The following is a 26,442-nucleotide window of genomic DNA, read 5'->3' on the forward strand; positions in this document are numbered from 1 at the left end:
ACTTTTAGGGGGTGTTTTCCCCTATTTTCCAAAATAAGACAAATTTTCTCAGGGTCGTAACTTTTGATGACAAAGATTAAATTTGACGAAACTTATATATCTAGAATCAGCATAAAAATTTGATTCTTTTGATGTATCTTTTAGCATCAAAATTCCGTTTTTTAGAGTTTCGCTTACTATTGAGCCGGGTCGCTCCTTACTACAGTTCGTTACCACGAACTGTTTGAAAAGAAAATAATTCGGTATTTCGGGGCTTCTGACATTATTACTCCTTTGCGGAAGTTAGGTTCAAAATTGGAAAAGGATTATATTTTTTCTTCCCGTTAGTTTTCACCTGTTTTCGCTTTATAGTTGTGTTATCTCTTAGCAGTTCTTTCGTTAGTTGAGTTATGGTTGTGGTATATATGTCTTATCGCTCGTATAGTTGTGTTATTTTCAAATTATACTCCATAATAGAGAGGCTCCGAACACCCAGCATTGTATATTAAGCTCTGAATTTGACGTTTTTTTCTAACGTGACCAGATTCGTCCTGCGCCCTGCGCCCTTTTCATTGAATTTTTCTTCCCCCATGACATATTTCTCCAAGGAAAGATCCTCCCACATAGCCCCCTCCCCTCAAACCTACCCCCAAAACCAAAAAAATCCCCCTGAAAATGTCTGTACACTTCCCAATAACCATTATTATATGTAAACACTGGTCGAACTTTGTAACTTGCAGCTCCTCCCCCAGGGACTGTGGGGGAGTAAGTCATCCCCAAAGACATAGTTATTATAGTTTTTGACTATGCTGAACAAAATATTTATCTCAAAATTTTGATCCGTTGACTTTGGGAAAAAAATGAGCGTGGGAGGGGGCCTAGATGCCCTCCAATTTTTTTGGTCACTTAAAAAGGACACTAGAACTTTTCATTTCCGTTAGAATGAGCCCTCTTGTGACATTCTAGGACCACTTGGTCGATACGATGACCCCTGGAAAAAAAATAAATAAAAAAAATAAACAAACAAATAAACACGCACCCGTGATTTGTCTTCTGGCAAAAAATATAAAATTCCACATTTTTGTAGATAGGAGCTTGAAACTTCTACAGTAAGGTTCTCTGATACGCTGAATCTGATGGTGTAATTTTCGTTAAGATCCTACGACTTTTAGGGGGTGTTTCCTCCTATTTTCCTAAATAAGGCAAATTTTCTCAGGCTCGTAACTTTTGATGGGTAAAACTAAACTTGATGAAACTTATATATTTAAAATCAGCATTAAAATGCCATTCTTTTGATGTAGCTATTGATATCAAAATTCAGTTTTTTAGAGTTTTGGTTACTATTGAGCCGGATCGCTCCTTACTACAGTTCGTTACCACGAACTGTTTGATCAATTTGCAGTACAGAGTCGTCTGTAGGCACGTACACTGGAATTAGATTTTTGGAGACGATTTTAACTCGAAATTTAAAGTGTATGTTTTCAGAAACTTTAAAACTGAATCAAAGGGAAAAAATTGCAGATAATGGCGAATATTTAAATGCTTCAAAATTTTGCGGGAGAGGGCTGAGGCTCAAAGGTCCTTCCTCTCTGTGTACGACTCTGGTTGTCCATCTGATCAACTCTTTAGATATTTCTTCTTTTATCAGGCGGATGTTTCCAACCATGCAAGCCAGACTTTTTGGATTAGATCCAAATTCAGACTACATGCTGGTAGTTGATTTCGTTCCAGTTGACGACAAGCGATACAGATATGCTTTTCACAGGTATGCTTTCTTGTTCTCCTATAAAATAACCCTATCAAATTGTATAGAGCTGGTCAAGAATGAGCCTTTTTATTCCCAAAGTATCACGGCTATTGAATTCCATTAAATGGCCAAAAAAATACATAGTTACGTTTAAGTCTCAACACTTTGGGATGAGTTACTCGGGATTAATACACAATTTCCTCTTCCCCTTCAATATTCGTTACGAAATTCCTAGGGGTCTTTTGTGAATGCCTAGGGTTCTGGAGTGCCGTGATAAGGAAACTAGACGCAGAGAAAATTTATGAACATAAAATAATCTGCTTACTTTTTGAAATTTTAAAGCTGGAGTCAAGGAATTGTAGACCTTTAACTCGCGTTTAAATTTCAATAAACTAATGTAAACTTAATATAGCTTGTCGCTTAGTTTCTTACTTCTGTTATGGAGCGCACGAAAAGTGACAAAAATTCTACCTTGTTGTAGCACAATTCTAAGAAATTCTAAAAAATTAAAGAAAAAATTCTAGCTTCTACCTTGTTGTAGCACAGTGGACTGATGCTCTGCTTGGCAATGCGGAGCACACGGGTTCGATCCCCGCCGCAACAAGGTTGGGTGACAAGCTTGCTACTTGTCCCCGTAAAAAAAACCTAGCAACTGAAACGCCGATTCGATGCGATCTTTATTTTTTATCCTTTTTCATCTAGTACTTGGGTTTGACTTCAAGTAATTTTGAAGATAAATTCTGAAACATAGTCATAGTTTCATGGTCGTGCTATTCAGCGGTAGATTCTTAAACATGGCCATAGTTCTTCCCAAACAGAGAAAGGCGACATAAAGAAAGTATACGATAAAGCTATTTTTACAAGGGGCTAAATTTTCTTAAACTGAAAAATAAAGGATAGATAACATAAAAGATGGGAACAATGTAAATATCCTAATTCATTTTTGAGGGGAGGAGAGGAACAAAGATGGAGTCTCAATTACATATAAGTGTCTGAACTAACCTCGTGGGGTCAGTTACAGCAAACGAAAGATCTTTGACGGCAAGCAAGACAATTTTTGCACAAACAAATTGTAAAAGGAACAATACTTCACCTGCTTTGGGTCTAACTAACCTGTACTTAGATAGTTCTACATAAAAAAAGAAAAAAAGAATGCTTTTATATACGACCAAGATCTTGATTATATGAACGTTTTGCCTTCTAGCGATCGTGGCTCAGAGACTACTGATCAAATTCGCTTAGGCCAGTTAGAATTTTCTTATTATTTTCCCCAACAATTTCTTATTACAAAACTCACAAAATCTGGTATATTTCAATTTAGTTATGTATATGTACTTCATTTTTTTTTGTGTTATAAGTTATGTTACCATGTCTAAATCCAAATTGCAAAGTGCGGACACTGAGAATTTTGATAATAATAAAACCCCAGTTTTTACAAAACTGTGCCACTTTACTCCTATTTTACTTGCTTTAATTGGCTTGCTCGCTTTCTATTTCCTTTCTTTTATTCTGAACAAAATGTAGAATAAATTCTTCGCGAAAATAGAAACAAAAACAAGCCTTTTCTAAATTCACTTAAAAAGCAATGTTACAACAGCCAATGAGTAAAAGTAACTCTGAACAGGATGCGGAATGCTCTCCCTTAACTTCCCACTCGTAAAACGTTTAAGCAATTGCTAATTCTTTGCTGAAAGCAACACAATTTCAATATTTTAGTCGAGAACAGGAAAATGCGTCCATTTTTTAAAATTAATAAGTGTTTGTAGGTGTCGTTTTCGTATCTGCTGCATTGTAGCAACTTTCAGCCAAGATCTAGGAGTCAGGTGATAGCTACAAGTGGGGAGTTTAGAGGGGTAACAGTTCATCCTGTTTATTGCTACTTTTGCTCGTTCAAAGCCTTCAAGACTTTAAATGAGGAAGGCTTTGATTGCATTTGAAAAGAGAGTTTTTTTATGTCTATTATATTTTTTCTATTTTAATATGGTTTTGATGAACAATTATCGTTTACGAAGGCCAACTTTCCAAGCTAAATTATTACGTATGGCTTAGTGAAGCCTGTTTACGGTCTCAAAATCTTTTTCTTTTAATCAAAATTTTAATATTAGGAAAAACAATTTGAAATGTTGTACAACGATATGAAAGGAATTTTCTGTTTTATCGCATTAAGGGCCAAAGGCTTGCTCATTTTGTTGGGGGAGTTGGAAGGATGTTGGGGCTCAGAAACTAGCCAAAAAATACTCTTGTCTCTGATCAGTTTTACTTACAGCCTTAAGCCCATTGGCTAAGTTGAGCCTGGTGCACGAAAAAACTATTTGAGGCCTCATCCTTCCACTCAAGAAACTGGGTCCTTTTATAACAATTTTGTATTGATTGGTTATCGTAGAATTTTTACTTGACTAAATCTTGGCCTGCTGTGAGCCTGGACAACTTATAGTTATACAAATTTCAACGATGCATATGAATATTAGATTAGCAGGTGAGATAAGAACACCTAATCCTGCTAACGATTAAGTACATCTTGGGCCTTATTGGGCCAGAACTGTTGTTTTTCATCAAAATTGGGGGGAAACGGCTCTTAAAAGCAACATTATCAATGCCGGTCTATTTAAATTGTGTGATCGTTAATATTACTGTGCCATGAGTCCATAGTGGTCTCTCTACGGCCTTACAGTAGCCTACTAGAGCCGGCGAGGAAAAGAAAAATGGAGGAAAACAGTAATACCCAAGCAAAAATGTAGTCTAGGGTACTGTAAAGGTCCAATTAAGGGTTTTTAACAAGGACGGCTTCAATGATGTACTTTTTTAAATTTTACGTCATGTTTGAGGATTTTGGGCTCTTTTTTAGAATTCCTGAAAATCTGTTTTCACAATCTCGTGGTACTACTCAGCTGAATCTTGATGAATGTGGCCTTTCTTTAATCGACGTCAATAATGGAAAATTTTTGATATCGAACTATTTCTTTTAAATATATTTTTTTTTGTTTTCGGTAACTATTAGCCGAGGTTTGTTCTTGACAAGGTTGTAGACACCACTTTAACCATTTTAAATGTACCAAAGTATTCACGTTATATTTCTTCCACAGTTCTAGCTGGGTTGTTGCCGGACGAGCTGACCCTGTATCCCCGCCTCGTATACATGTTCACCCTGAATCTCCTGCAAAAGGCTCTCAGTGGATGAAACAAGTAATATCTTTCGACAAACTGAAGTTGACGAATAACCAAATGGATGATAATGGACACGTAAGCTATATTTTTTATTTAACCTACATATTCGCAGCGTAAAGTCAAATATAAATCCCTATATGAATAAGTTTTAAGTTACACATACCATATTCGAATTTTCGTTTTTCTGCAGGAATTATTGACAGCCGCAAAACTGTCAAATTTATTTTTGATTTAGTTGTCTCGGCAGCACGACTGCATTCTCGATTCCCGAATGCAGTTATTTACCTTCAGTTGAAACGCAATAGTTGCTATCATTTCTTTTTTGTATTAAATAAAAAAAACAAGTTTTTTTAACTGAAAGTAAGGAGCGACATTAAAACTTAAAACGAACAGAAATTACTTCGTATATGAAAGAGGCTGCTTCCTCATCAACGCCCCGCTCTTTACGCTAAAGTTTGACTCTTTCTCTCAATTCTTCTTTTTAAAACAGTAAAAAACTTTAGCGTAAAGAGCGGGGCGTTGATGAGGAAGCAGCCTCTTTCATATACGAAGTAATTTCTGTTCGTTTTAAGTTTTAATGTCGCTCCTTACTTTCAGTTAAAAAAACTTGTTTTTTTTATTTAATTTCTGAACGTTTTTGAATCAATGCATGTTTTGATTTTGGCTCTCCGCAGAGGAATAATCAAAACGAAATTTGCATATTTTTTTTTTGGCTCAATGGCTTTCTCATAATTTTGATCGAATGATTTTGAGAAAAAAAGAGCGGGGGACGAAGCCTAGTTGCCCCCCGATTTTTTGGTTAATTAAAAAGGCAACTAGAATTTTTAATTTTTTACGAATCTTTTTATTGGTAAAAGATTTACGTAACTTATAAATTAGCTTACGTAAAGAACTTTTGTATTCTCATGTTTTTATTACATATATGAGGGGATTCGCCCCATCGTCAGTACCTCGCTCTTTACACTAAAGCTTAAATTTTATCCCAATTCATTAAGAATGACCCCCTGAATCACAAAAGCCATAGAATAAGTAGTTGAAATTACTGAAAATACTTTAGCGTAAAGAGCGAGGTATTAGAAGGAGGTGAGCCCCTCATATGGGTAATAATTTCTGTTTGTTTTAAGTTTTATTGCTGTTCCTTACTTCCAGCTGAAAAAGCTTTTTCACTTTTATTTTTAATTATTTTTTTTTAAATAATGCTAGTAAATCCTGCTCTCCCTTCATGGAAATTTTCTTCTCCCATTACAAATTCTCGAAGGAAAGTTCCCCCAGCATATCCCCTTCTTCTCAACCCCTCCCCCAAACCAAAAAAATCCTCCTGAAAACGCCTGTATACTTCCCAATAACCATTACTATATGTAAGCAAAGGTCAAAGTTTGTAACTTGTTGCCCCTCCCACGGGGACTGTGGGGGAGTAAGTCGTCCCCAAAGACATAGTTATAAGGTTTTTCGACTACGCTGAATAAAATGGCTATCTCAGAATTTTGATCCGTTGACTTTGGGAAAATAATTAGCGTGGGAGGGGGCCTAGGTGCCCCCCAATTTTTTTGGTCACTTAAAAAGGGCACTAGAACTTTTCATTTCCGTTAGGATGAGCCCTCTTGCAACATTCTAGGACAACTGGGTCGATACGATCACCCCTGGGAAAAAAAAAAAAAAACAAACAAAAAAACAAAAAAACAAATAAACACGCATCCGTGATCTGCCTTCTGGCAAAAAATGCAAAATTCCACATTTTTGTAGATAGGAGCTCGAAACTTCTACAGTAGGGTTCTCTGATACGCTAAATCTGATGGTGTGATTTTCGTTAAGATTCTATGACTTTTAGGGGGCGTTTCCCCCTATTTTCTAAAATAACGCAAATTTTCTCAGGCTCGTAACTTTTGATGGGTAAGACTAAACTTGATGAAACTTATATATTTAAAACCAGGATTAAAATTCGATTCTTTTGATGTAGCTATTGGTATCAAAATTCCATTTTTTAGAGTTTTGGTTACTATTGAGCCGGGTCGCTCCTTACTACAGTTCGTTACCACGAACTGTTTGAAATGCGTAATTTTTAATCGCTATTGGTCAATGTCTGTATTTTTGCAGTGAATATATTTTGGCTGTTGGATGTTTAAGGATTATTGGATATTTCATGATATAGCGGGGCTTTTATATACCCTAAAACTTACTATACCCAGAGGCAGCATAGTGCTACCCAACTTAATGAAAAAGCCGAAAAGAAGTAAAAATTCCAGATACAGTATGCAAGCAGCAACAAAAAAAGCAAAGAGTGCTTTAGGATTTTACTAGAAAATACTTTTGTGCTCATTGATTTTTTATGTGACAAACTTGAGTTTCAAATCTTCCTAGCCCCCTCCCCCGATGTCTTGGATGCGGGTGAAAAGACCATTTGTCAAGCGAAACTTATTTGTTAGGTGACAAATGGTTTTTGCTCGTCATTTTTGTCCTATGCGTGCATGATTTCATGCCTTCAGGCTACTGCTTTTATTTGTTCATTCTGTCCCCTAAGCCACTAACCATTTACGCCTTCTGGCCCATGAGACCTTGCGTGCACTCCCTCTTTCAAATATCAACAAGTATGCATTATTCAATTGATAAAAAAATCTCAAAAACTTAAAAAAATATGATTTACTTTATCAAATGTTCTTTTGTTAACACAACTGGGTCCTGACTTGAGAGCAGAGTTTGGGTGGCTTCTCCTTTCGTAATTTATGGGATAAATTATCGGAGAAGTGCCATAATATTAAACTTTATGAACTTGTGAGTGACATTTCCCTCAATGTTTAAAATTTTCTTAGAATAAGCATCTTTAACGCTTCCGTTGCCAAAAAAGTTCCCTGAAAAACTCAATTATTTTCTAGCACAAGACTTAATTACTTTTCCCGTGTTTTTCTCCCATAGGGGTCTTGCCTACATGGAACTTTTTCGCATCATTTTGAAACCTGAAGCTCAGATTCAAATTTCCCGCGTCACTTATGATTAATCGTCTGCGGTCTTCAAGATGCCACTAAAGTGGGGGTTGAAGAATGGCCATATGTGCCATTAAAATATATAGCCGCCTGCCCCATGTCAATGATATTGTCTCCTTTCTCATTGTGTTGTGATCAATTATGCTCTTTTAAACATAAAATTAAATAAAAAAACAAGTTTTTTTACTGAAAGTAAGGAGTGATATTAAAGCTCAAAACGAACATAAATTACCCCGTATATGAAAGGGGCTCTTCCCTCTTCAACGCCCTGCTCTTTGCATTAAAGTTAGACTCTTTCTCTCAACTCTACTTTTTAAAACAGTATAAACATTAGCGTAAAGAGAAGGGCGTTGAAGAAGGAACAGCCCCTTTCATATACGGGGTAATTTCTGTTCATTTTAAGGTTTAATGTCGCTCCTTACTTTCAGTTTAAAAAACCTGTTTTTTATATTTAATTTCTGAACGTTTTTTAGTTAATCTATGTTTTGATTTCGGCTCTCCGCAATAATTAAAGCGAACTTTGTATATTTATTTATTTGGCTAAATGGCTTTCCCATAGTTTTAATTGAACGATTATGAGAAAAAAGGAGGGGGAGGAGGCCCAGTTGCCCTCCAATTTTTTGGGTATTTAAAAAGACAACTAGAACTTGTAGGTTTTTACGAACGTTTTCATTAGTAAAAAATATACGTAACTTACGAATTAGCTTACGTAACAAACTTCTATATTCGTATGTTTTTATAACGTATATGAGAGGGTTCGCCCACTCGTCAATACCTTGCTCTTTACACTAAAGCTTAAATTTTGTCCCCTGAATCACAAAGGCCGTAGAATAAATAGTTGAAATTACTAAAAATACTTTAGTATAAAGAGTGAGGTATTAGGAGGAGGTGAACCCCTTATATGCGTAATATTTTCTGTTCGTTTTAAGTTTTAATGTTACTCCTTACTTTCAGTTGAAAAAAATTTCATATTTATTTTTTCATTGTTTTTTTTTAATAATGTTTGAAAATGCTGCACCCCCTTCATTGAAATCTTCTTCCCCCATGACAAATCCCTCCATGGAAAATTTCCCACACATAACCCCTCTACTCAACCCCTCCTCCCAACCAAAAAATCCCCCTGAAAACGTCTGTAAACTTCCCAATAACCATTACTACATGCAAGCACTGGTCAAAGTTTGTACCTTGCAGCCCCTCCCACGGGGACTGTGGAGGAGTAAATCGTCCCCAAAGAAATAGTTGTAAGGTTTCTCAACTATGCTGATTAAAATGGCTATCTCGGAATTTTGATCCGACGACTTTGGGCAAAAAATGAGCGTGGGAGGGGGCCTAGGTGCCCTCCAATTTTTTCGGTAACTTGAACAGGGCACTAGTACTTTTCATTTCCGTTCGAATGAGCCCTCTTGCAAAATTCTAGGACCAATGGGTCAATACGATCACCCCTGGGAAAAAAAAACACGCATCCGTGATTTGTCTTATGGCAAAAAATACAAAATTCCACATTTTTGTAGATAGGAGCTTGGAACTTGTACAGAAGGGTTCTCTGATACGCTGAATCTGATGGTGTGATTTTCGTTAAGATTCTATGGCTGTTAGTGGATGTTTCCCCTATTTTCTAGAACAGGGCAGATTTTCTCAGGCTAACTTTGATGGGTAAGACTAACTTGATGAAACTTATATATGTAAAATCAGCATTAAAATGCAATTCTTTTGAAGTAACTATTGGTATCAAAATTTCGTTTTTTAGAGTTTCGGTTACTATTGAACCGGGTCGCTCCTTACTACAGTTCGTAACCACGAACTGTTTGATACAGTTTTTAGAGGTAAACCTTTCGTTCGTTTATGAGACGGGAATGTATTTTCTGCATAAAAATAGAATAAATCAATAAAAAATTTAATCAGAAACCAGCGTTTTAACACTGCCTAATAGAAAAAAAACTTTTTCCAAATGAAAGTAAAGAGGTTTAAACCTAAACTGAACACCAATCTGCCTATTTATCTGAGAAGCTCCTGTCCCTGTAACCCCTTACTCTTTATATTAGAGTTTTACGTGTAATTTGTTGAGAGCACCTTTAGTATCTGCAGCTATTCTCAGCCCCCGTTTTTTACGCTAACCTTCAACTTTTGCATAACGATGATTCAAAGATGGTAGTCACTCTTACCCTAAAAAATAACTTCACTAAATAAATTTGTTTGTGGGTGACCGGAAGCACCAAATATGGTTTTTCAGATCTTATTTTTTTAGCCAATCTTAAAAATAAGGTCATTCAGAAAAATCCCTCTTACTTTTATGCCGGCAGCATCAATAATCAAATGTTGTATTTCGTCCTCTAAGTATTTTTTGTAAAACGTGGGGACTTTTACCTTTTAGTTATCTGTATACAAGGGTGTATCCGGGATTTTTTTCGAGGAGGAGCATTTGTTCTGGGGGGGATTACAAAAAAACTTGAAAAACACAACACAAATTTCTTTATATACATTTTTGGTACATTTTTATGACTTAGACACTTTTTCTGGGTTTTGTCAAATTCTGCAAAGGATACGGCCTTTTCCGTATAGTGCTGCTTTTTGCTGCATTTTCCTCCAAAAATGCATATTTTCCTCCAAAAGAAAGGAGGTTCGGGGAAATCTCGTTCCGTCCCATATTCCATTTGTTTCTATGTTTGAAATTAAAATAAAAAGACCAAAGGCATTTTTTTTGCGTATTTAACTCCCGTTTTTTGGAGTTTTAGGTTCTACGGATAGAGTTATTCTTTCGCCTGCTGTTCGTTGGTCTGAACGGCTTGATATTTAAAGCTTTTTTTAAATAAAATGTTGCTATATAGGCCTATACTGTGAAAGGTTAATAGGTAAATGTTCTTAAATTTACTCGATTTTGTCATTAGCTGGCAAACACCGGCGGAAGTTCCCACGCTTTCTGCATTATATGAAAACATTTTCTAAATATGATAGCTCAATTCCTTTTTGAACTAAATTTATGGAAAGTCCGTTTACTATATCACTCTCTAAATCACTAGTAAAATTGTTTTTTATAAGACATGTTAATTCTTATTAAGCCTCCCCCCTATGCTCCTGTGAATAAGGTGAAAGTAGGCAAATGGGTGATTCATTGCCTACTTTCACCTCAAATTGGTAATTTAATTTAATTTAATAATTGGTAATTTAATTGGTAATTTAATAATTTCACCTTAAATTGGTAATTAAATTGGTAATTTAATAATTTCACCTTAAATTGGTAATTAAATTGGTAATTTAAACTATGAGTTTTATTTTCGCGAAATATTTTGTGCCTCGAATAGTGTCGGCAAGATTTTGATTGTAATGTTATTGTACTCCATCGACAAACTGTCATCTGCCAGAAGTTGGCATCTACATTTTTCTTCAATTTTTGAGAAAATCGCATAGTAGTGAATTTTTAATTTTTGGAACGGAGAAATAGATGGGGATGCAACATTTCTTCAATAGGATTCCCAAAGCCCGCTTTCTCCTCGTCTTTGCTACTCCATTTTATATTGGACATTGATGTTTTGTGATTCTAAAATGTCCGTACTAAATTTAGACTATATAAAACCTCTGAAATCTATTTGTACCTTTGCAGATACTAAGCTGTATCTCAGAATGTAAAGCAGATTAAAAAAAAAACCGAGTGTGTCATTAAACTCGCATTGTCATGGTTGCAGCGGTAGCTGTAACCTATTAAAGAACGAACAGAAGCCCATAGTAACCAAAAGTTAAAAAACACGTTAAAAAAAACTACCTAGTGAAAAAAATTGCTATCTGACCCTGATTCAGGAATGGTAACTATTATTTCGGCTCGTCTTAAAAGTAAAAGTTTATTGCATAAAGAAATTTATGGTGATTTCGACAAAAAGCCTGACACCTTCTAAATGACATCAGATCAAAATGTAAAATTTACCATTGGAATCAGCATGGTCGAAAACCTGTTAAAGGGAAATTAATGTCTCCGTTCTTGAACAACAAGGAATATCTCTTTTTTGTATCGGTGGCACTGATATGTCTCCCGTTTTCAACTGAAACTAAGGGGGAAGTTTTCAACTGAAACTAAGGAGTGAAATTGAAACTTAAAATGAACATACATAATTCTGTATAAACAAAACAGATCACGGCAGCGTTGTTTCTACATTGAATTTTAATTAAAACGAACAAAGATTAATTAAAAAACAAAGTTTTTCCTAGGGAAGTAAAGAGTGAAATTAAAACTTAAAACGGACACAAATTATTACTTCACAGCCTATCAAATATATATCAATAAAACTAGTACAACTAAACCAACTAATTATGTTTCCCTATGTATCTGGGATTATAGAAAACTAGCGCTTTACTGAAAACACCAAATAATGCTGGAGTTATGGTACAGTAAAAGCAAACCAATTAGGGCAATTTTTACAGAATAAAATATTATCAATCCCTTTTAAGATAAAGCAACAATCCATTTTAGGATTGTTGTTTTATTTTATTTTTTCGTTTAATTTGGTATCACTTCTGCATAATGGCTCAGTTCAATGACTGGCTCTCGTTTTGCTTCTGAAAAGGATATGTCATGAATAGTTTGTAGACAAGTTCGACGTAAAGCCATCTTGACAGTATTAGGACTATACAGTAGCTTTGGAATTTGTAGCATAGCTTGAAATTCACTGTTGTATAGAGAGAAATAACCAGATTTTCAGAGCTCATATCATGTCTTATTTGTTCTTCATTTCAAGTAATACTAAAGCACACTTCTTACAATTAAAGATTGTATATTACTCACTATTGGTATTATAGCTGGCGAGACCAAAATGCTACCTGATAAAATCAATCCAGTATTTCTATATGCTGTTCAATTACTTTGTCGTTCTCAAAAAAAATATATATATAATAATAATTTTACGCTTATGATTTTAAGATAATTTTAATTATATACTTACACAATTGGTGTAAGACTGTGAAAAGCTTTGAAGATTAGTTTATTGTTGTCAGGCTACATAGGCTACTCACTTTTGACTCTCAAGTCAATATTCCTGTATTTTACACTTGACTTTTGTGTTTTTAGTAAAGTCCTTGTTTTCTATAATCCTAGAAACATAGGGAAGCGTAATTAGTTGGTTTATTTGTACTAGTTTTATTGACATATATTAGACAGGCTGTGAAGTAATATTGTTTGTCCGGTAAGTTCCAACATAGCTATTTACTTCCCTCGGAAAAGCTTTGTTTTTTTTTTAACTAATCAAGATTAGGACGGGTCCATCTTAACTCAAAATTGAATTTGTATGTCGATAGTTGGCTTTGATGAAGGACAGTCGCTGTGGAGTTAAATCTCTGTCTTTGATCTGTGGTAAGGCGGATACACCTATCAGCCATTCTACTCTGACAACATATAAGATTTTTCCGTCCCTCTTTTCCTTCATTATCTCTTAACCAGATAATTTGAAATGTTTCGTTTCTTTGAAATGCGTTTGTGTTTGGAAAAACAGATTACATTTTACAATCTTTTATGTTTTTTGTGTAATTAATTAAAAAAAAGTTTTTTAAGGAAAAGTAAAGGTCATACTAAACTTAAGGTCGGCAAATACAAATACCTGTTAAAATTCAAACTAGAAACGACAAGAAATTAGTATTAAAGAATCAATGAAACACAAAATAAACAGAAATTAAATAAACAATAATAGCACAAAACATACAACAAGTACAAATATAAATGAATAAATTACAAGAAATTATTATTAAAGAATAAATGAAACCCAAAAGAACAGAAAATAAATAAACAATCATAACAAACAAACATACAATAGGTACTAATATAAATGAATAAATAAATCTTAAAACGATCAAAACTTAAAATGATATGCAAATCAAGCTTGAAACGAACAAAATCACTACAAACAAGAGTTTGGGTTTTGACTTCTTCTCTTACTGTAAAAGTCTAAAACCTACTGCATCATTCAATCGGACAGATTTCAAAAAGTCGATCAGACAGATTTGAGGAAAAGAGGGTTGACGGGGGAGGGGGCTATTTGCAGTTGGATCACGTTTGACTCTTAAAAAGGGAATTAAAATATTTAACTTCTAAGTATTTGAGTCCTCTCCATAGTCTATACGATTACTTTTTCCATAAGAACTTTATATGCCCCCAGGGATTAAGTTACAGCCCTTCCCCCAGGATCTAGGGGGAGGGTTACAGTGCCCCCAAAGTTTTTGTTATTTGATTGTTGGACTATTTCAAACAAACTGGCAATCTCAAAATTTTGATCGGATGCATTTGCGGAAAAGAGGGTGTGTGTGGGGGGGGGGGGGGTAGAAGCCACCCGATCCCTTTTGACTTATAAAAAGGTAACTAGAACTATCAACTTTCAATCAAATGAGTCATTTCTGAAATTTATATGACCTCCCCTTACATAAAAACCTTATTTGCCCTCGGGGCATAACTCAAAACAAATGCCCCCGATCCCTGGCGGGTTGTGTCGACCCCAAAGTTTTTATCATATGATATTTGAACTATTTTCTAACAAAATCGTACCCCAATTTTTTTTTGTTTTATTTGGGGAAAAAATTGTATGGAAGGCTAGTTACCCTTTGATCTCTTTGGACCCTTATAAAGTAAATTAGAACTTTCAATTTCCAGTCAAATGAGCCCTCTCTGAATTTAATGCGAGCATCCCTTATATAAGAATATGTGTAACCCCTGAGGTCTAAATATGTCGACAACAAATAACAAAGTATGCACTATTTAAACCAAAGGAGGATCTAGAGCAAAATCTTGGGCTCCAAGTCAATGTGACTTGGGTGCCAATAATTGACCAAATTGATAAGTTTGGAATGAGGGTGCCAGAAAAAATCTTGGGAAAGGGGCCCAGAGTCTCTTCGCCCCCTCCCAGGATTTGCCAGTGATTTAAGCATCATTAACTCGTAAATGGTGTGAGCTTTCCTTTTAAATGTGCTTTATAAATAATTTAGAAATAGAACTCTTGGCGGCTTTCTTGAAGAAGAGAGCCGCCATACTTAGTCCTCACAGTTTCATAGTCATTGAAAAAGACTTCATTGACTTTCAGACACAATACGTAGATATCTTCTTTAACATTTCAGTAACATTTTTCTTTTATAGAAACGCTCTTCTTTTCAGATAATCTTGAATTCAATGCATCGATATCAGCCAAGAGTTCATGTGGTTTATGTGAATCCGAGACACGAAGATGCGACAAAAACCGAGAACTTTCGAACCTTCATTTTTCCTGAAACCAGATTTACTGCTGTTACAGCCTACCAGAATCACAGGGCAAGATATTTATTTTTTAACTATTTATAATTGTTCTGTATTTACATTTGACTGCAAGCCAGTTTAATTGTTCATCAGAATTGGAAGAAAAAATAAACCCTCATGATAAACCTGAGACACTGTTGGACTGATCAGTTAGCGCAAAAAATTGTGTTAGTTTAGTTTGTTTCCATCAAATCCTTACATCAGCCAGAAAAACCATTAGTGCAAGGGCGTTACTAAATGCCCTTAAAAAAAGCATTAGTGTAAGGGCACTGCGAGAAACTTTCTCAGGAAGCATACTCAAAATGTATGTAAATTTTCCAAGGGGCTAAGTTTGAAAAAAATTATTCAAACTGAATATTGTCAAATTTCACCCATTCCTCAGAATTCTCAGCAAAAGGTTTTTTCTTGATCTAAAAGTTGTTTGTATGTTATTTTTAACTCTTCTTTAAGCAACCATTTATAGACACTTTTTTCTCTTAATTTTTGAACTCGATGTTTTTTAAGTATAGTTACTCAAAATCTTGCAGAAGACAGAGGATATACAAACTTTAGCTACAGACTTTAAACATTTATTTTGAATTCTTTTATAAGAAAAAACTTCAAAATTAGCTTTGTTCAAGGGACTTCTTGACTGCATAATTTCTGGTCTATGTGCTCATTTTCAAAATCTGTTTTGGTTTCAATTTACTTCTTTTATATTTCGGTTAAATTCCATGCCAAAACAAGAATCTAGTTATCTAGTTAGCCATCGATATTACTAATTTTTAATTAGTATGAGAACAATTAAATTTTTTGTACAATTTAATACCCTGGTGTAGAATCCTGGACCATAGAAATATACACACATCCACAAAAGTTCTGTTCCAATAAGTTTGCTATTACTTCATTTATCTTATTCCATACGAACAATGGGCAGGCTCCTATAAAACTTAAACTGTGTCATATATATGATTTCTTCTTTTTCTTTTTTTAGATAACACAGCTTAAGATTGCAAGTAACCCATTTGCAAAAGGATTTCGTGACTGTGATACTGACGAGTGGTAAGAAATATCTTGTCTCTTTTTTTACTCTCCTTCTGAAAAAAAATAGAAAAATAACAGACAGCAAACAGAGTTTTTTTTTAAACAAACAGATAATACCAAACAATGTTTAAACAAATATCTTCGTCGACAACCAAACCAAAAAAAAAAAAAAAGAAAAAAAAAGTATTTATACCAACGTTCATGAATGCGTCAAGACCATTCATTACTGAAGCATTGATATGAAAATGTGAATTCTAGAATAAACAAAAAAGTCTGTGAGGAATAGCAATATTTTGTTTTAAATTTAAGCGTCGTTTTTCCTTTCAGTTGCAAAATAAACAAAAAGTACAGTTTCTATTCATATTTTTAGATTTTAAAAATATTATAATTTGGTCTTCCTTCAATTTCAGTTCAGATTTGACCTCCACCCAAGGGGACTGCCAGTCCGTCAGCCTCCGTAGTTTTGTGCTACATTTGAATTTTGTCACAACATTGTGTTTTAGAGTTGTCTCTAAAACAGACATCATTTGTAACTAAGAGAGGAGTTGTCAGCTTTCAGCGCCCTTATTGCCCGCTTAATAGAAATGTATTCCTGAAAGTGAAGGGAGGTAAGGTGGACCCCCCTCCCATCCATATTTATCTGAAAGATATCCCGTGAAAAGTTTGGAAATTTGGACCTTGATCCCCCCTTTCTTGCGGCCTCAAGTAGTTCGTTCTCTCTCTCAGGACAGCATCCAATTAACTCCCCAATTCCGAACGGTATGCCCGGAAATATGCAGAACCGTAGAAGTGATGCTATAATAGATACTGCGGAAAGTTAATTAGCATAACTGGTTACTATCACTACTACAGGGCCGATAACTAGAGCATTCACCTACATCATGACCAGCCGCCCAGGCAGGTATCCGACACCTTTGGGTGAATGACATTCATATTCCTATTAGAACGTGATTAACGAATATTTCATATTCACTGAATGAAAGGATAGACCAGTTATTCTAAAAGTTAATATTCAAATCATGACAATTATATGAATATGTGTTTTGTCTTTTTTTAAAATATTGCTTAGTATTGGGGGTATGCATAAAGTCAAAATTAAAAAGTTGTATATATTTTAAGAAATGATATGACAGCCCTACAACCTCCAAGGGTCCCAATGCCCCTCCCTCAAACTCCCCCACCACCTACTTAGAATTTTTTAGCCGGCTCATAGGGGATATATTAGAATATGAGACGGATTAACAGAGTGTTTACCTAAGTTACAAATACACAGTCAAACAGACAAACACGAAAAGCCGGACACAGAGAGATCAAGAGAGAGAGAAGTAAACAGGCACTCCAACACACAGGCATAGTGAGAGAGAGAGATAAAACCACCTACAAACATACAGATTCTGACACACGAACAGACAAAAAAGACACTGGGACAAGCCAAAATCAACTCGTACACACAGGCATAGGGAGAGAGAGATAAGTAAATAGTCGATCAGACACACAGGCATAGTGAGAGGGAGAGAGACAAATATACCTCAAACACATAGAGTCAGACGCACAAACACACAAATTCAGACACAGAAACATGAAAACACCCGCTCAGATACACATGCATAGTGAGAGAGACAAGCAAACAGCTAGTCAATTTCTACGTACACCCGGGTATCTTCAACAAACCGACAATCCTCACCCTTTTTTCAAATAACTTTATTCAAGTTAGGCTCATTTAGATTCAGCTAGCGTGGCAGACACTATACCTCTCTCACTTGTCTCTTTCATTGTGCCTGTGTTTCTGAGCAGATGTTTTCTTATCCAAGTGTTTGTCTTTGTCTGTTTGTATGTCTGAATTGTGTGTTTGCATATTTTTGTCTCTCTGATTCTCTGTGCCTGTGTCTCTGGGCGGGTGTTTGCTTGTCCCAGTGTCTGTCTTTCTCTGTTTGTATGTCTGAATCTGTATGTTAGTTTGTGTATTGTCTCCCTCACTCTCTCTGCATGTGTGTCTGGGCGGGTGTCCGCTTGTCCTAGTGCCTGTCTTTGTCTCTTGTGTATGTCTAAATCTGTATGTTTGTATGTGTTCTTCTCTCTTTTTTTATTCTCTGTGCCTGTGTGTCTGGGCAGGTGTTTGCTTGCCCCAGTGTTTGTCTTTGTCTGTTTATATATCTAAACAAGTGTATTTGTACGTGATTTCATCTCTCTCACGTTCTATGCCTGTGTGTCTGGGCGGGTGTTTCCTTGTCCCAGTGTCTGTCTTTTTTCTATTTGTAGGTTTGAATCTGTGTTATTGTATGTGTTTTCGTCTCTCTCACTCTCTATGCCGGTGTGTCTGGGCGGGCATTTGCTTGTCCCAGTGTCAGTCTTTGTCTGATTATATATCCGAATATTTGTGTTTGTAGTTGTTTTTTTCTCTCTCACTTTCTGTACCTGCGTGTCTGGGTGGGTGTTTTCTTGTCCCAGTGTCTATCTTTTTGTATTTGTGTCTGATTGGGTGTTTACATGTTTCCGTGTCTATATTTGGGTGTTTGTGTGTCTGACTCTGTGTGTTTGTAGGTGTTTTTGTCTCTCTCTCTCTCTCTCTCTCTCTCTCTCTTTCTCTCTCTCTCTCTCTCTCTCTCTCTCTCTCTCTCTCTCTCTCTCTCTCTCTCTCACCATGCCCATATGTCTGAGCGGCTGTTTGTTTGTCTCTCTCGCTATACCTGTGTGTCTGAGCGGGTGTTTGCATGTTTCATGTCTGTCTTTGTGTGTCTGACTCTTTGTGTTTGTATCATTTCTCTCTCTCTCTCTCTCTCTCTCTCTCTCTCTCTCTCTCTCTCTCTCTCTCTCTCACTCACTATGCCTATGTTTCTCAGTGGGTGTTTGCTTGTCCCAGTGTCTGTCTTTGTCTGTTTGTATGTCCGAATCTGTGTGTTTGTATGTGTTTTGTCTCTCTCACTCTCTGTGCATGTGTTTCTGGGTGGGTGTCGGCTTGTCCTAGTGTCTGTCTTTGTCTGTTTGTGTGTCTGAATCTGTTTGTTTGTATGTGTTTTTCTCTCTCTCACTCTCTGTGCCTGTGTGTCTGGGTGGGTGTTTACTTGTCCCGGTTTCTGTCTTTTTCTATTTGTATGTCTGAATCTGTGTGTTTGTATGTGTTTTTGTCTCTCTCACTCTCTCTGCCTGAGTGTCTTGGCGGGTGTTTGTTTGTCACAATGTCCGTCTTTTTTGTCTCTTTCTCTCACTATGCCTGTGTGTCCAAGCGGCTGTTTGCCTGTCTCTCCCACTATGCTTGTATGTCTTAGCGGGTGTTTGCTTGTTTCCGTGCCTTCCTATGCCAGTGTTTCCGAGACCTTGTTTCCATGTGTCTCTCACTATGCCTCTGTATTTGAGCGGGGTTTTGCATGTTTCCATGTCTGTCTGTGACATGGTGTGTTTGTGTGGCTGACTCTATGTTTTCGTAGATGTTTTGTGTCTGACTCTGTGTGGTTTTGTGTCTGACTCTGTGTGTTTGTAAGTGTTTTTGTCCATCTGAGACAAAAGTCAGTGTCAGTATCTGTGTTTGTCTGTTTGCATGTCTTAATCTGTACGTCTGTAGCTGTTTTTTCTCTACCTCTCTCAGACACACATACACTGTGTTTTTGTAACACACAGTCTGTCTGACTCTGTGTGTTTGTAAGTGCTTTTGTCCATCTGAGACAAAAATCAGTGTCAGTTTCTGTGTTTGTCTGTTTGTATGTCCTAATCTCTGCGTCCGTAGATGTTTTTTTCTCTTTCTCTCTTTCTCTCTCAGACACACACACACTATGCCTGTTTGTCGGAGGGGCTGTCTGCCTGTCTCCCTCACTATGCTTATGTGTCTGAGCGAGTGTTTGAATATTTCCGTGTCTGTCTTTGTATGTCTGACTCTCTGTATTTGTATGTCTTTTTGTTTCTCTATCTCACTATGTCTGTGTGTCTTAGCGGCTTTTCGCATGTTTCCGTGTCTGTCTTTGTTCGTTTGTATATCTGACTCTGTGTGTTTGCGGATGTTTCTTTTACTCTCTCTCTCTCTCTCTCTCTCTCTCCCTCTCTCTCTCTCTCTCTCTCTCTCTCTCTCACTATGTCAGTGTGCCTGAGAGGGTTTTCCCATGTCTCTCTTACCCGTGTGTCTCAAGCCCGTGTGTCTGAGCGGGTCTTTGCATGTTTCCATGACTTTCTTTGTGTTTTAACGTGTCTGACTCTGTGTGTTAGTGGATGTTTTGTCTTTTTCACTCACTATGCCTGAGTGTCTGAGTGACAATTTGCTCGTCTCTCTTACTGCGGGTGTTTGCTTGTCTCTTTCTCTGTGTGCTTGCCTTTGTGTATTTGTGTGTCTGACCGAGTGTTTGTAACTTTGGTAAAAGCTCTGTTAACCTGTCTCAGATAAAAATACAGCCCCTATGAGTCCGCTAGTAGTTGCTAGTAGGACTCTAGTAGGAACGTAAGTAGGAGCCCGCTATTAGGAATGTTTCTGAAAATTTCTTTTCTTACATCTCCGACTTCTTAATAAATACTCTAAACATCTGAGTTGCCAGCGTACCCTAAAGATAATTGAAGCATAAAATAGTAATGCATATTTTTTTTTTTGAAATAAATACATGTAGAATATCATCGTTAAAATAAAAAAATGATTTGAATTCTTTTCATAAAATACTTCATTATGTTTTCTATTAACATAGCACTAATTCAAAAATTCCAAGTCCAAAAAATTTTGGGTCCAAAAAATTTTAAGAAGGGAGGGGGACAAAAGTTTGCAGGAGAGGTAATGGAGCCCTTGGAGGTTATAGGGCTGTCATATCATTGTTTAAGATATATGCGACTTTGTTAATTTTGACTTTGTGCATACCCCAATGCTAAGCGATATTTTCAAAAAAGACAGAAAAAAATTTATTCATATAATTGTCATGACTTAAATATAAACTATTATAATAACTGGTCACTCCTTTTATTCAGTGAAGATCGAATATTTGCTAATCATATCTTGACAGAAATATGTATGTCAGTCGCCCAAAAGCGTCGGATACCCATCTGGGCGGCTAGTCATGTATATAGGTCAATTCTCTAGTTATCGGCCTTGTAGTAGTATAGTAAATGGTTATGCTAATGAACTTACCGCAGTATCTATTGTAGCATCACTACTCAACGTCTCTCTGCTAGTATTAAATGTATAGTTTCAAATAAAAATACCCTATTAAATGTATCACATCTCAGATTCAAATGAACAACCAGATCACGAAGCTCTGATGGTAATATATTTTAGAATGACCAATTTCATTGATGTCATTGATCTAAATGTTATTTTTAATATACTTCTAAATGTTATTTGCAATTTTTGTAATTTATGTTTTATAATGAATGATTCAATTTCTCTTGTATTATTATTTTGTTTATGTACCAAAATAAGAAGAAAAATCAATAGATTTCGTTTGTTGTTAAAATGTTTAATTTTTTTTTATTGTGGGTGCTCAGCATTATGAAAAAACAGAAATTACTAAACATATATCAAAAGTGTGAGTAACACTGGCTTATGAAAGTAGGAGATTGTATAAAAAGATTTTTGACAATGCTGATTGGATGGAATTTGAACACCAAGAGACGGAATTGGAATACCAAAAGATAAATCAAAAGAGTCAGCTTATCATGCTAATTTTAAATATATAAGTTTCATTAACTGAAAGCAGCATTAGCAGCATTAACTGCTACGAGACTAAAAAATTCGCCTGAATTTCGAAAAAGGGGAAATCACCCCTTAAAAGTTTTGGCCTCTTAATGAGTATCACACCATCAGCTTCAGTGTATCAGAGAACCCTATTGTAGAGGTTTCAAGGTCCTATCAGCAAAAATACGGAATTTCCTATTTTCTGCCAGAAGAAATACCACGGATTTGTGCTTATTTGTTTGTTGTTTGTTTTTTTTCTTGTTGTTTTTTTCCCAGGGGTGATTGTATCAACCTAGTGATCCTGCAATACCGTGACGGGGTCATTTGAACAAAAATTAAAAGTTCTAGTGCCCTCTTTAAGTGACCAAAAGGACTGGAAGGCAAATAGGCCCTTTCTCGCGCCCCTTTTATCCTCAGAATCGTCTGACCTAAACTTTGAGATAGACATTCTGTTCATCGTAGTTGAAAGGTTCAATAACTGCACCTTTGCATGTAACATGACCCCTCCCACGACTTCAGGGTTAAAATCTTTAAGTTATAAAATTTGCACACTGTTTACTTATAGTATTTGTTATTGAGAAGCTTGCATTCATTTTTCCACGGGGGAATTTTCCATTGAGAGGGAAGTTTCCAGAGGATAGTCTTGTCAGGAGAAATTATACAGTGCAGGAATTTACAAGAATTTCTATATAAAATTCTTTTTATATGTCTTGCTTTCTCTTTTCCATCTCAATTTTACGCATAGAGTTCTTAGGGTAATTGTCGTGGGAAATTTTCACCGGGATTGAATTGTCTAGAGCCCCCTTCATATGCGTAATAATATCTGTTCGTTTCAAGTTTTAATGTTGGTCCTTACTTTCAGTTAAAAAAACTTGTCTTTTTATTCAATTATTTAGAAGGACACTAGAACTATGAATTATCATTTGAATGTGAACTCTCGCAAAATCTTAACACCAATATTTTGAAACCTCTTAAAACACCAATATTTAAATCTTAACACCAATATTTCCTGGTGTCAGTGGTTAGCCATTCTTTAGAATGAGGCAGTTTTGTGTCTTGACATCTCCGAGGGAGACGGAGTCACAAGTGTCTGAGTTTCAAAAAAGGAAAAAGGTAAATCTGATATTTTAATCCTCCACAGAAGATTATTATAAAAAAAATAACAAAAATAACATTCGCAAAAATATTCTACTCTTACAAAAAAAAATCTCTAATCCTGGTCCGCTCTCCTGAAGAACAATTCTAGGTTTCAGATTGTTCAGGCTACCAAGCCTCTGTTGCAGGACTGTTCATAAAATGGGTGGTTAGAACACGCCCCTGGTGCCACCTGGCTGAAGGATACCCCGGCCAAGTTTTTTTCAAATGTATCTACGTTAGTCATACGCCAGTTTACCAAAAATTTACCAGGGGGGTTCGAGGTTAATTTCCCCCGAATGCCACCAAACCTAGAAATAGTTATAACTAGTAGCACTTATGCATTTACATTAATAAAAAAAAGTAAAAGAAAAGAATTTAAGGGAAACACATGGCTCTTTACCAAGTCAGTGCTATGGCGCTGACTACAGCTTAATTGGAAAAGTAGATTTATGCAAAAGTAGTATATTTGGTATAATTTTTTTTAGTCCAATTCTTAAAGAATCATAAAAGGCTGGCTATTTTCAGCATAGAATTTACGATAGTGAAGCTCTTATTGGAACTTTGAATATGTTGAGATATTCTTTTTTTTCGGCAAATTTGTTTTGCCTGGTATTTCCAGACTCTTTCTTGTGTGTCTTAAAGAAAAGGCCTTTACTCGTAAACGCGTTATCTTTGAATTCTTTAGGAAAGCTTTCAATAAAGTAGGCTATTACCGGCTCGTAAATACGGTTTCTGTAAAAAAAAGACATTCTTTAGACTATATTATTTTTTGAAGCTGTCTCAAGCATTTTATGATATCTTTAAAAAAAGACATTCTCAAGTTTTAAATTGGTTTTCAATACAGGTGATTTGATTTCCCACTAATTTTTCCAGTTCTGTAGACGTTATGAACAGCATGTCTGGGAACAACAATCAATCGATTGGAAGTGGAAGTTTAAAAGTGACACAGAAACCTGTTGCTTCAACACCAAAGGTTTCGCCATATCCCACACAGAATCACAAAAAAGGTAACGTTTGTTCATATAATTAGATTTAGGACGTATTCCCAAATGAAGTTTAGGTTAACTAGAATTTCCCCGTTAAAAAAACTTCAATTATGAAAATAGAACCATCAACTATCTAACAAGTTTGTTGGAAGCTGCTGAAAATTCCAATCTTGTCCATGGAAGCAGACCAGCTGCTTCTATCGGGGAACGAGAAAATTAGATTATATGCTCCCTATATTTTTGCTCTTTCTACCTAGATTAAAAAAAAAAAAAATTCTTTTTTGGTGTGTTCTATAAATAAATTTAAAAAAGCTAAACATTTGCCTCCGTCTAGATTTAGAAAACATTATTTTTCTCTTCAAGTCTTTGTGAATTGACACCACCAAACCACCAATGCAAATAAATGACTAGTAATATTACCCCATGATTTTAAGATTATGTAAGACTAGCGCTGTACCGAAAAAAAAAGCAGTATAAGTTTTTTCTGTAAAATAAAAACTGAAGTACTTTAACATGGTTTTAAGAGTATGTGGCTTAAAAGCCAGCTCAGTGATCAGCCAGCTAAAGTGAACTCAGTGTTTTCAGTAAAGCACTGGTTCTGGATCATGCTCGAAACATAAGGAAAAATCCTCCGTCAGTTTGTTGGCACTGGTTTTATTTATGCATATTGCAAAGACTGAGAAGCAATAATTTTTTTCATTTCAACTTCGTTTATTACTTTTATAAGAAAATGATATTTCCAAAATAATTCTAAAGAGTTGTTTGAAGATAGCCAAATGATGCCCAGATTAGCCAGATTTGTTGACGCTGTAAAATTAATCATCTCATCACCCGTGTGAGATTTTAGTGTTCTGTTGTCTTAAAATCCTGGGAAATAAAGACCGCAAAAAAGTCTGGAAAGTGTTTTAGAATTAACAACTAATCAAGTGGCGTTTTTGTCTGAGGATGTGTTTACAAGATGTCTGGACTAAAGGGAAATTTATGGCCACCAATTTTTCCTCTTTTAGATAGATTTCAGCAACTTGAGATTTTCTTGTTATCAGATGGGAAATATTTCCTAGTATATATACTTAAACCTTTCAACCATAAATAAACAGTCGTGTTTATATTTTTTAGTCGATAAGAAACAAATATAAATGGGCAATGGATAATTTGTTACCTTTCTTCTAATAGTTTCGAAAAATAGCGAATATTTTTTTCACGAATCCTTTAATATTTCTGACAAATTTCTTAAAATTATTTAACTGAATCAGCAATGAAATGAAACTCAATAATTTTACTATTCCATTTTATAGCCTAGCCATAGTTGACCGATTCCTGTTCATTTTTTTTCTTTACTAGAGTTCAACTATAGACATGCTATTTATACTTCATATGTTTAAATGTACTTGAGTTATATTTTAGTTTTGTATATACCAAAAACCTTTTTTCAATTCAATCTTTGTTGCTTTCCCTCGTTCTTTTCTATTAAAAAAAGCTTTTTTCAGTTAAAATGAAGCATCTGGAAAACATACATTGAATTTTACTATAGCAGGATTTATTAATACTATTTTATTTATTGGCGCTATTAAGTAACGCTTATTAATGGGATATATTAACGCTATTTTATAACGGCGTTTGTAAACACTATTTCATTCTTTTAGTTCTTTGATTTATGTTTATACTTATACATAATCGGATCGAACCAACGCCGATTATTGAGGTCATGTTCTATTCGCAATTTTTACATGAAGAACAAAGGCCAAAAAGATACAGAAAGGTCAAAGTGTCCTTAAGTTTAGAAAACCAAAATGTTATTTCTGATAAACAAACTCTTTTTCGAATCATTGCCCTCCTGGCTGGGAATTTTTTCGGGCACCCCCCCGCTTCTCGCAAAACTTTCTTTGGGTGACCAAGATAAAGGGGTGCGTACTAAGTGGACTAAAGATTTGAAATTAATAAAAATAGAAATAGAGAACATCAAGCTTTCCACTAAGAGAGATAATTATTTGGTTATGCACCATACTGTAAAAAAAAATACTTTACCCTCCTTCGTTACCTCTCGTCTGTCCAAACCAAATACATTCGCTGTAATGACAAGCTTTTAATGTTAGTAGTTTGAAGATACAAAAAATGTGGTAGTTTTTTAATATTAGGAGTTTGAAGATACAAAAAAATGTGGTAGTTTTTTAATATTAGTAGTTTGACGATACATAAAATGTGGTAGTTTTTTAATATTAGTAGTTTGACGATACATAAAATGTGGGACATATCGCTGCTCTGTATTGGTCATTGATCTATCTATACAATGGGACAAGAACATTTGATGCTATCTTCTAAAAAAAAAATTTGTTTCACCTAAGAATTGTTTTTTACTTTTGATTTACTTTTGATAGGCTCTTCTTAGTTCTAACACGTTAATTTATATATAAACTTATCCAAAACTTAAATTAATAATTTTTGCACTTCTCATACATTTACATCCTATTATAAAATCCCCTAAAAAAAACAACAATGTAGTGAAAACCACCCCGCTTCGCCAAAAAGTT

At 35.4% G+C, this 26,442-nt stretch overlaps 1 protein-coding gene across 1 annotated transcript in view; it reads left to right on the forward strand.

Annotated features, from left to right (window-relative positions):
• LOC136026028 (T-box transcription factor TBX1-like) overlaps nt 1-26,442 on the forward strand; it is a 47,184-nt gene that overhangs the window by 13,893 nt on the left and 6,849 nt on the right. Inside the window, exons 3-7 of the mRNA XM_065702185.1 lie at nt 1,628-1,744; nt 4,810-4,966; nt 14,990-15,142; nt 16,101-16,168; nt 23,802-23,935. Of these exons, the coding sequence (XP_065558257.1) occupies nt 1,628-1,744; nt 4,810-4,966; nt 14,990-15,142; nt 16,101-16,168; nt 23,802-23,935 (629 nt within the window). The remainder of the gene's footprint in view (nt 1-1,627; nt 1,745-4,809; nt 4,967-14,989; nt 15,143-16,100; nt 16,169-23,801; nt 23,936-26,442) is intronic.

Source organism: Artemia franciscana, chromosome 4 (assembly GCF_032884065.1).
Source record: "Artemia franciscana chromosome 4, ASM3288406v1, whole genome shotgun sequence".
NCBI classification, from domain to species: domain Eukaryota; kingdom Metazoa; phylum Arthropoda; class Branchiopoda; order Anostraca; family Artemiidae; genus Artemia; species Artemia franciscana.